This window comes from Pleurodeles waltl, chromosome 5, assembly GCF_031143425.1.
Source record: "Pleurodeles waltl isolate 20211129_DDA chromosome 5, aPleWal1.hap1.20221129, whole genome shotgun sequence".
NCBI lineage: Eukaryota > Metazoa > Chordata > Amphibia > Caudata > Salamandridae > Pleurodeles > Pleurodeles waltl.
Window position 1 is genome coordinate 579,564,161 of NC_090444.1, and position 12,330 is coordinate 579,576,490.

Consider the following 12,330-nt stretch of genomic DNA (forward strand, 5'->3'; position numbering starts at 1 on the left):
GATGCCTTTCTCAACTTTCATTGGTTTAAATATTTTATCCGGGGCACAATGCCTTGACCTATGTTTCTACCACTATTTATTTTTGCTTCTTTCTCATTTAGGTTTCTATTGAGACTGCCCATGGTTACAGCCCTCGACCCATTGACTTGAGCAATGTCACTTTGTCTCGAGATCTCCATGTAAGTTCAATTCTTTTTTGTTCCTTTTTTGATTACTTTTTCTCGGAAATGTTTTAGATTGTGCATGCTAGGAAAACCTTTTTCTGCAGCTTCTTTTTTACAACTATAATACATTTTCTATTGCCCCGTAGCCTGACTGACAAGGAGACTAATACAAAACTCGAAAATAAATGCCAGTGGGATAATTAGGTTGACGTTGATTTTGGAGTTAGGATTGAGAATCCAATGTGGTGCTAGGTCAACCAGTGATTTAGAGGTGTTTACGTTTCTGAAACTCCTCAACACACAGCTTTAAATGCAGTAGTTCAAATCATCCTTATTTGAAACCACTCCAGGAGCAGCAGCTAGACCCACGTTGAGGAGTATCTTGTCAGAGGGACTATGGGTCCAATTCAGAAAGGTTAGAGGAAACGCAAATAACAATTCATTTTGTGGCCAGATTTGAGGAAAATACATTTTTGTTACCCGCTACATATTCCTTCAAGCTTGCTGTCCTAATCAAAATGTATTCAAATCAAGGAGTATTTTTGTCTCACCCCCTGCCAACTGCAGACTGAACAAGCACTTGCAAAGCCAGTAAGTTTGACTTTCTTATAGCGTCTACACATAGACATACAAATGTCCATGCTTACATTTTGATAGTCCGCACATATGAAAATATATAGATAAAGCAACACTTACACATACACTCAAACAGCAACACACCAAGAAACATCCATGTCCATACATTTTAAAATACGTACAGACCACAACAGCCTGCTATGCTTGCACATAGGTATAGAAGCACCCAAACAAATAGATCTATAGGTACGCATGCATAGTGACCACCAGACATGCAGTCACCTATTCACATAGTTTAACAGATACAAAGGTAATGAAATAAACAGACTAACACTGTGTGATGCACTCTTTTTCTCTCTCACAAACAAACGTACAAAGCACACACAGAAACACAGACTTAGGGACAGGAAGAATTAGGGAGATAGGCCCCCTATACTCTTATGGCCTGATTCACATTGATTGATGGAACAAAGGCAACAGTTATCTATTGGCAAACTTGTTCCAGCCAAATCCTATGTCAGATCAGTCACTCAAAATTGGTATTAGTACAGGCTATGCCTGCCAAAGATCCTGGCATTTGGTGTTGTAATCTTACACAGTTTTGACAAAGATTTATATTGGTGGAAACTAAGATGTCAATCTTCCCAGAATCTGACAAGTTTTAGGAGGCTTTGAGAATATGGGATATGTAACCAAAATTACCCTGCCTAAGATCCTATCAGGGATGTACGTCAAATTGAACGAAGGGATTTTTAAAGGGGGAGAGAAGGACCTTTGCAAATTCAAAATTTCCCACTTTGATCCTGGACAACAGAATATATGAAGGAATGAAAGTTGAGGGGTGTGATAGATAACCACAATCCCTGCCTTGAGATAAGGGAGAAACTGTAACTGTTTAAATTCCTAATCCTCCCTCACCAAACACTCAAGTCTCTTTATCCTTCTCACAGGAAATCCTTCTGTCTGGTGCCACTGATAAAATATTTTCGCAGGTGCAGAGGAGTACACAAAATAGTACTTTCAGTGCAAGTTTACAACATATTTTTTAGTAGGATGACTTTAGCGATGTTTGCTAGGACATGTCACCAGGAGCAAAGACCAGGTTAATGGACTTGGGTGACTGCATATATCCAAGCAGAGAAGCATACTCACAATAAACAAAAATATGGGGTACAAATTGAAAAGGCTTATCGAAGGGCTGGTGCAGAGAGTCTTTCCAAACATGGCCCAATTAACAGAACTCATCTGTAAGGAGTTGCAATAGTGTGCCATAAGCAAGTGTCTTGGATGGGTGACGAACAGTATTTTTAGGTCAAAGGTCATAAATGTCAGGAAGCTAAATATCCATTTGCCATGTGTCTGTTATTAAGAAACTAACCCAAGCTGGCAATAGCAGTTGGAATTTCAAAGCCCACACTCTGGAGGCCTATTAACAAGCTGCGTTTTGTAATATGTTTAGTAGTACTACAGTAGCACTTCTAAAGTTCTATACAATGCTATTCATAAACGAATGAGTGTAAATCTACACTTTCACCTCCTGTATTCTTTTCTCAGACATGTGCGTTTACTACTTAGAAGTAAAAGTGGGAGGAGCTGAGGTACTGGCTGTAAATAGGTGGGGTTTAGTGAGAAGAAAGGAGGGGTTACGGAGGGGTTTAGGGAGGCATATGCACCCACCTACCCACAAAATAGAAAGTCCATTGCTAGTCACAAACTGCACTTCTAAGGACACCACAACCAAAAACAATCCAAAACAGTAATACATACTCCTGTTGAGAGCTGGATTAAGTTTAGCTAATCACTGGTACTGTAACACCTTCCCATAGAAATCAGTGGAGGTAGGGAATTAAAACCCATGGGAAATAATGTTTAATTAAGGTACTTTATTTAAGCAGTTTTTAAAAAATACACATACATTCATTTTACTGTTTAAAAAGTATCCAAAAATAATGCACATTTAATGTTTAATTTAAAAATGTTTCATTACTTTTTATTTAAAAATGTATCTCACATTACTTGTTATTAAAATCTAATTAAGTTACTTATCTGATAGAGACAAATAGCCGTAGATTCCTTATCTTAGAATTCTCCCCCAGGCACCAGACTGGATATGGAAATGTTTCCTCAGCAGTACTTCTGCGCGTCGGTAGAGGATGTCGGGCGACTCCGTAGCGACGTTCGTCTCCGGACATGATGTCAGTGAGTCCATATATTCCTTCCTCTGATGAACTGACGTCAGTTTCTTCTTTTCCGCGCAGCAACACGGATCTGGTGGTCGGAGTACCTCAGGCTCTGATGGCCTTTTCTACCCGACTTCGGGTATAATTTTGACTCTTCAAATTTGATAGTGTATATGCCTTCCGGGTTTAAGCTCTGCGGGTCCTGTTCCCTGCAGATGTCAGTCACGGATCCCCATTCCGTATGTTTGTGGTGTCTGGGATCTCATCATGACACCGATGACTGCAACGTCTGCCATCGCCAAGTCGAAGTCTTTGAGGGAGTGTCGCATGAAGCTCCTCGTGGCGTGATTGGATATATACTCTTCTCAACAGCGTCGGAGTCCTTCTTCGCCTTCACAGTCCTAGAGGGGTCCAGAAGTAATTCTCAGATGGTTCTGTCAACCGCAAGGGGTCCTTCGGCATCTCCGAGTAAGTCCTCCCGGACGCCATCACGCCCTTTGGCGTTACCGCCCCGTGTTCTCCTCCTATGGAGTCCGCACCTGAGTTGACCCCTTCCTTACCGGCGCAGGGGCAACTATGAACCAAATGCGATGTTACTATGCGTCTCTTCATTCCATCTCTGGTTCTTTCCCTCCCTCTGGAGCGCCTTTGGGCTCTAATGAGGTGGTGGTGAGGGTTGTAACAGGATCTTCGCCGGTGGTTTCCACCTCGGTGCTCGTTTACACTCTCAACTCCAGAGTCGGATTGGCGTTGGTGCATGGCCTGATATGACCTCCGTCTCCTCCACCTGATCCTCTTGTTCTGATGCCCCTTACGGCGCCGTCAGGCCAGTCGACTCTGCATGCCACGCCTATACTCATTTTGCCAGAGTCAGACGACACCGCTTCCAAAGCAGCTTCCCCCATTTGACCTCAGCCGACTTCGCGCTGGGAGCAGCGCTGGTTGATTTAGATGCTGTGCCTGTTCTAGATCCAGTTTCTGGACCTTCTGCACATTCTCAAGATCCCTTCATGGGGCCCCCTCCACGTCCATCCTCTGATTGGGTGCTTGATTTAGCAGCGGCTAGTGCCCTAGACTCCTCGCCGGCATCTAGCCTACTATTTTCACCTGGATTAGTAACAGAAGCCACCACTGCTTTTGCAGATGTCTTGAGGCGGGTGGCAGATGTTGTGAACTTTAATTTTCCTATTTTAATCTGGATCAAGCTGATACCGAACCTGTTTTACCTTTTTGCGAGGCTCTGTCTAAAGTCGTTCTAGGTGCCTGGAATCCACCGGTTTCTGACCCTTCAGTGGACCGTTCTATTTCACACAGACATCGTCCGGCACAGGAAGATCCCTTATGCCTTTGCCACCACCCTACTCCTAAGGGGTTTGTTGTCCAGACTGCTTTGGGCATTCCTGCATTGGAGCAGATTCCTTCTACTCTGCCTCAATCAGCTGGATGCTGCTGAGAGGTGTATTTTCGCTTCTTCTAGTGCCGCTCTTTGTTCCACCAACACCTCCTGTGTGTTAGCCCATTTTTTTCCTATGTGCTCTGAGACTCTGTGGAACTTTTATTACCATCAATTCCTGAGGATGTTTTTGCGGCCCTAACGCTGCTCGACTTCTGGACTGCTCAGGCATGGATTCTACTGATTCTACTGATTCCGTGGGTCAGATCATGGCCTCCTCTGTTGCCATAAGACACAGGGCTTGGTTGTCAGCTTCCACTTTTTAATCTTCAGTGCGGGACGCTCTTCCTGACATGCAGTTTGATGGCAAATCTCTTTTTGGGTCGCATGCAGATTCTGCTTTGCGCCGGTTTCGTGATTCCCATAGTGGAGACTGATATCCGTCCTCTTGTAATGCACTCACATTACTCCACTGCAACTATATTTCAAATCGCCACGCCTTTATATTGTGGATCCTGCTGTGCACTCACCTTTTTTTCTGTTACATATTCTCACTTCTTATGCGGAGGTTTGACTTCTTAGTACGCATCAGAGTCTTATCACTGTATTCGCAGAGATTTGTTTATCGATGTTGGATATTGTTTCACTTCCTTTTGTGGTGTTCTATGTTATTTCAAGATGGCTGCTCCTTTAGTGGTGCTGTGGTTTCATGGTATGTTTTCTATGAGAGTTCTAACTCTCAGTTTTGTTTACATTAGCGGATTCTCGCCATATTAAGTAGTTGCTCTACTTCAGAGGCGGGCCGGTGCCCTCTTTTATTTGGCAGTTTTCTACTGGTGATTTCCTCTGCCTATCCTTGTTTATTTTTTTCATTCCATGGATAATGGTTCTCCTTTTATTGTGTGCTTTGGAAACATTGCCTCTCCTTAGTTCACCCTAGGCATTTTGCCTATTGTAAACTTTTTTACACATTGACCTTCATTTTCCTCCATGTGGGAGGATGTTGTTGTACTCCTCCGGGAGCCCTTTCTTGCCTACTTTTTGTAGGATCCCCAATTCTGGTGTCTGTTTGCTTATTATGTTGTCTGGGAAGACTGCTTTTTCCCATTTTTCAATGGGTTATATTTTTCTTGTTTTCCTCTACTACAGGCTCATTTTGGTGCCTGTTGTTGATTTCCTTCCCTGTTTTTCAGGCTGTTCTGGGTCACATTTCTCGTTATTACGACATTCACACCAAGACCAGGATACTTTGGCTCAGTGATTAAGCTCTTGCCTCTAGTGGCTCACGTTTCCCCATACCATAGGTTTCTTGCTAGCCAGTGCAACATTATTTCCGTTTTATACAAAAAAATATATTGATACAGTACTGATACTGTACTCGTCACCCTCCTCTATTTCTGTTTACAGGTTTTTTTTCTTTTCCACATAATGTTGTGGTTTCTTTGACATATTCCCTCTTCTTGAAGCAATGTTGTTCCTCCTGCTGCCATACAGGCGTACCCTATATTCTTGGGTTTCAGCTTAGAGCCATATTCTATTTTTCCCACCACCTCAAAAGGCGGGATATGGCGCTATTTCAAACCCTGGCTTGTGCAGGATTTTTACAGCTTGCTTAGTGTTTTTTCCTTGCTTTCTTTGTTCATTATGAGGGATTGTGATGAGGGCTATCTTTTCTTACTGTTGTCGGTATTCCTTCCATTTTTCTTGGTTAATTACTGACGACAAATCGTTGGTCCCTTTCTGCATTTATCTGCGGGGATCATTCCTTCACAAGTGCCTCTTAATTTTCTTTGATCATAAGCACTGATTCTTTCAGTTCATTTCGGTATCTTTCCTCCCTTTGGTTCAGGGATGGTTTGGTGCTTTTCCTTTCACAGTACAAAGTTTTCTTCCTTGGCCACAGCCAACGGTTGTCTCTACATGCTTAAGCCATGGCCTACAGAACACGGGCATGGACCTTTGTTTTTTTGTGGAGTGGGACTTTTCAGACTCTTGTCTCTTGGCATGTTTCCAATTTCAGTTATTTTTTTCCTGCCTTGTCTTTCTTCGTCATTTCGTGTTGGGACGTTTTCCGGTTCTGTTCCCTTCGATATGTTCTGGTCCTTTCTACTGCACAGTTCAGTAGGTTCCTTGTGTGCTGATACTTTTTCTGCCTCTGGTTCCTATAGCAGGCTGTTTTCTTGTTTTTCGTTCCTGTTGTTCTTCGTCTCTTTTGTTTACCCTTCTTCTTTTTCATACATTATTTCCTGTGTCTATGCCAGTCAGTTTTTTCATCGGAATGACTTTTGTTATTATTTATTTCTATGACTCGAGCCTGGTTATTCCTCTGGTTTCACCGGGTTGTTCTTTGCAAGATAGGTGTGATTCATTCGTACCCCTCCTCCAGGATGGGACATTGCTTGGGTATCTAATTCTAAGATAGTTGTCTCTATCAGATGAAAAAGTTACTTACCTTCTGTAATGCCTTATCTGGTAGAGCCAGCAGACTAGCCGCAGATTCTTTTTCGACCCACCCATCATCCCCGCTTGTGAACTGTGCACTCTTCAGTCTTGCTTAGGGTGACTTTGGGTGTTTGCTAGTTCTTGTACGTCTCTCAACATGGCTTTTCTTTACTGGTTGGCATGTACACTATTACACTATTTTAATATTTTCTGCCAGTTTCTTTGTGGCTTGGCGTTGTTCTGCGGGTTTAAGTCACTGAAGAAACTGACGTCAGCACATAGGAGGATATGGACTCCACTGAGGTCATGTCCTGAGGCGATGTCGCTAAGGAGTCGCTCAATGCCCTCTACCGACGCGCAGTGGTAGTGCTGAGGAAAAATTTCCAGATCTAGTCTGGCGCCTGGGGGAGAATTCTAAGATAAGGAATCTGTGGCTAATCTGTGTCTCTACCAGATAAGGTGTTACCAAAGGTAAGTAACTTTTTCTTCAGTAGTTATGCATGTGAATCTAATTATTAGTATGTAGTAAATAGAGATTTTTAAAATGTAAACTTCAGAAACATACCTTTTATTACATTTAGTGTATTTAAATTAATTCATATTTAATTTAAGATCAGCTTACCCTCATCGGTGTTAAGGATGTGCTGGAGCCTTCCTCAGCATCAGTGCTCAGGTGCTGAGTACAGCTCCAGCATATCCTAGCACCAGTGGCTAGGAATCCCCTTTTTGCATTTATACCCTCAGATGCTCGGGAAGAGTTTCCCCAGGAACCAAGGCTATTTTTATTTTCTTGTGCGATGGAGATCGGCACACATGGCATGCTGATGTCATCGGGCAGAGAGTGGACGTAAAGTGAGCCGATTGACTTTCACTACCATTGGTACTCTGGGTATATCTCAGCCCCCCAAAGCTCCAATTTGACCAGGGAGGTGTCATTGGAAAGGGGAGAATCTCCCCTTTCCAATGGCGCCTTTCCCTACTGGAGCCCTGATTGAGGACCACTGCAGGAGAGTAGCACCCACGAGACACCATGGAAGATTTGTGAGGAGTGGAGCGCCCCCCTGGCTATGGGCTAATGATCCCCTTATACCCCAGGCCTCAAAAGTCTTTCTGCCCCTCCTATGGGGGCAGATTGGAGACAACTACCTGCTGTTTGTCCCTGGAGGCAGAACTCTCACTAAACACCCCCTCATATCAACCCCTTAGCTCTCACTAAACATCCCCTCATATCACCCCCTAGTAGTTTTCTGCCCCCCTATTGGTGACCGCTATCGTTGACTGCTATTTCCTTAGTCCCTTCCAGGGGAACGCACAAACCTTGGGTGACTTTAGAATCACCTGAGTGTTGGGGTAAAAGATTCATAATTGGCCCGGATACCTATCTGCAAAAACAGATATTGGGTTCTAAGCGCGAACTACCACAAAGAGCCAAAAAAGGACTTAGCACTCTAGGGGGTAAAGGCCTAGCAATGAAAGAGTTAATAGTGTTGTAGCTTGTTTTTTATTTTATTCTACAGTTCAAATGAATATATTAAATAAATCTACATTCATATTTAACATAAAAGTGTACTTCTTTAAATTTCCTTACGCTTCACCACATTCTGTTTTTGACAAAGTCCCAGACTTGGCTCCTTTCATGGTACATCTTATTTTAAAAAAAGCCCATTTGTTACAACAAGACACTCCTGGAGCATCTCTGCCTTGCTTCGCTGCAGAATAATGCCATGGCCCCTTAATAATACAGTTACCCTTCAGTAACTTGCTTGCAGTGGGTTACACCACTCTTGTTCTCGGAAGCAAACTATATCTACACTGCTCCTAGCTATCCATGCCTACTCCTAAGTGCTAGCCTGTGTCTGAGCACTATTTTAAATGTATCCAGGCAGCAGTCCAGGAGACTTGATAGAAGGTGAATGATAAATATGTTTCTAAGTAGCTGACTGGACACTGTCACTTCCGTTTGAGCATTCTCAGCATCTGCAAAGAATGTCGTACTGCCGCAGTCCTATACATTCTAGACCACAGTACCTAAGAGCTTCACAAATTAACAAATTGCAGCATTGCACATAAACCCCAAACTTCATATCACCAGAAATGTCAGGTAATTACAGCAGGTAATTTGAACGACTATGCTTGTTAGCGACATGTAGACCATATAGCATGGGACCTGACAATTAGTTTTGAAGAGTGCTGAGCCCAGTTATACACTCAGTTCCATGTTGATGTTTTTTTTGAAAACCCAGACAATATCACATGTTACTGTTTTGGCACCCCCTTCTTATAAGAGCGGGCCATATTTGAGGCCCTTTCTGGCAACCTGGTATTCCTTGTAGTAGGCCCTAAGCTATTACCTTAATGTAGTGCTGGCCGTGTATTCAAAATATTGCCATAGCCATATAATACATTGAGCCAGTTATGTGTTCCGTAACCCATGAATAGTGTTTAACTGAGCAGAGTAATGTTGGCTGTTCTGTACTCTGCATAGAGGACCTTCCTCTGATACTGTGTTTTTGCCAGGGCTGTGCTGAAGTTTTAGTATGAGAGACAACTAATTTCTGTAAACTCACGCGGTATCTCACCTAGAGTGTGCTGCTGTCTGACAGATGTGTTGCTTGCTGCTGATACCGCTCCTGATGAGTCATGTTCCAGGCTGTTATCTTCCTAATTTACTGACTGCCGGCTGTGCTACTCTAAACATTAGACGGGTATTGCGATTTACTTTGATAAGGTGTTCGCGCCGCGCGCCCGAGGCCCTGTTCTCTTGCGGGATAATAGGTGTAAGCATTTGGTGATAAAGGTTGCCTAAGCGTGTCAGCACAATATGTCGCAGTAGAAGCTGTAGTTTGTCGTATTTATGGTTCCTAAATTTAAAGAATCCCTTCAGCTTCAGCAATTGCGCTCTAATGGCCTTTAAAATGCTAACCTATATGTCGAGTCGTGCACGATCGTGGTGTGTAAAATCAGCAAAGCAAAAAGTAATAAACATCAAGTCTAGAAAAAGAATTGCTGTTTCAAGAATGCTCACTAAGATGAATTAGCTTTAGAGGAAATCCCTTCTCGAAAATTAATTCCGACACAGCTCCATCATTGTCCGTCCTTGCTGAAAAGAAGCAGTTCTGTGTCCTCCCTACTCTTAGTGGCTGCTGTGATTGGCTATCAGACTACAGCCGAATGCCCCGATTTACTGAAAAGTCGCGCAGGGCAGCAAAGCAGGTAAAGTTGCCGCACTTCGTTGTATGAATGGGAGAGAACAGCAGCATATCTGCAAATATGTGGTTGTGTTCTGCTCTCTCCCTGCGCTGGTGCACTTTTGGTTGTCATTGACCAACTCAGACTCACTTGTGCTATATAGTGCAACGTAGTGAAAGTGGCCCCTTCCAGTACAAAACTACGCTTTAAGGCATTTCCCACTTTGTATTTGTGCTGGGGAATGCAGCACACATACAAGGAGGGATAAACGAGGAGAAATTAGAACAGGGAGGCAGAGGACTTTGGTTCAAATTCCAGTCTACAATTCTTTGTAGATAGGGATTTGCGTCAAAACCCACAGGTGGTTGCAGGGAAACCCACCCATGAAACACCCCATTAGCGCAGACTAACACAAGACAGTGCATGGCACAGCTCTGCATTACGTTTGGTTACGATGCAATGCAAATAATGATTTATATCGGATTGTAAATGTGATCACTACAATTTGCATTGGATTTGTGTTAGAAATGTAATGCAAACTTGACTGTTGGTAAATCTGGGTCATAGTGTTTATATAAAGCACCACCTGCTGTTCTTTAGCTATATTTTAGTTGCAGGATGCTGTGTTTGTAGGGCATCACCGGAAAAGTGACTGAAGTAATAAATAACCAAGAATTATTAATTGTTAATTATTTAATTGATTGTCAATCTTCTAAATTGTACTATACTTATTTATTTTTGTTTTATTGTACGTGTGGGCTGCTAGGTTTGTAGGGGTATAGGATTAGTCGGTACTCAAGTAACTTTTAATTATTTTCAATAATAATTATTAAATGTATTTTTAAATAGTAAATCATTATTATTAACATAGTAAATATTCGTTTTTAATTTATAAATAATTATTTAATTGATTATTACCTACGTAAAGTGTTTATTCTTATTTTTTAAAATATATATACTAGAAATTAATAATGAGTATATTAAGAGTTTCATTTTTTACATTAATAGAGTTATTGAAATATGTAATGTGTTTGAAGTTAAGTAATTTCTCTACTCTTTGCTTAGACTGGAGTGGGAATAGCAAAGTTAACCCTTCCATGTCCTACACTTTCCCTGTTGTTGCACAGACTGGAGGGGAAATAGTAACCGTAACTCCTCCAAAGTCCAATCCATTCCCTACTGTTCCATAGACTGGAGTAGGAATAGTAACTTTAACCTCTCTGAAGTCCAACACTTTCCCTGTTATTGCACAGTTTGGATTGGGAATAGTAAATGTAACCCCTATGAAGTCCAACACTTTCCCAACTGCTGTGCTGTTAGCAGTGGCAATAGTATTTTTAACTCCTCCAAAGTCCAACACGTTACCTACTGTTATATTGACTGGAGTAGGAATAGTAACCGTAACCCCTCCAAAATCTAACACTTTCGCTACTGTTGCTTAGACTGGAGTGGGACTAGTAAATTTAACCCCTTTGAAGTCCAACACTTTCCCTACTATTGCACAGACTGGAGCTGGAATAGCAAATGTACCCCCTCCAAAGTCCAACATGTTCTCTACTGTTACTCTGTCTGGAGCGGGAATAGTAAACTTAACCCTCCAAAGCTTAATATTTTTCCTACTGTGTTTAGGCTGGAGTTGGAATAGCAAATTTAACCCCCCTGAAGGCCAATACTTTCTCTAATTTTCTACTGATTGTTGTGAGAATAGTAAAGCTTAATCTCTACGAAGTCCAACAGTTTCCTTACTGTTATCCTGACTGAAGTAGGAATAGTAAATTTAACCCCTCCAAAGTCTAATGCTTTCTCTACTGTTGCTTAGACTGACGTGGGAATAGTAAATATAACCCCTCCAAAGTCCAACCCTTCCCTACTGTTGCTTAGGCTGGAGGAGGAACAGTAAATCCAACTCCTCCGAAGTCCAACACTTTCCCTATTATTGTGGTGAATGGAGTAGGACCTTTATTAATATTTTAAATGTATGTATTACTATGACTATATGTATATACATGTATATGTTTATATCAATACATTTAAAATATCAAAGAAATTGATGCAGTGTAAAATATACATTTTTACTAATAACATTATATAATTGTATTATTTTTATTTTTATAGTAATACATTTAAAATCTAAAAACATTCTAATGCAAAATAGATATTCTTATTATGTTACACTATATTTTAAAAAAAAAAAATATATATATATATATATATATATATACATGAATGGAATTTATTTTATTTACATTATTCTAAATTTATGTGTTAAATTATTTGAAATGTACTACTGTAACCGTTATTTATAGTAATAAATCAACATGTTTGTCTATTTTTGGATGATATTAGTATCAACAATAGTTTGTTTTACCAATATGTTTGTTATATG

At 41.4% G+C, this 12,330-nt stretch overlaps 1 protein-coding gene across 1 annotated transcript in view; it reads left to right on the forward strand.

The window, feature by feature from the left end:
* Positions 1-12,330, forward strand: part of RYR2 (ryanodine receptor 2) — a 2,714,825-nt gene that overhangs the window by 1,835,402 nt on the left and 867,093 nt on the right. The window contains exon 56 of the mRNA XM_069234403.1: positions 102-179. Coding sequence (XP_069090504.1) covers positions 102-179 — 78 coding nt within the window. The remainder of the gene's footprint in view (positions 1-101; positions 180-12,330) is intronic.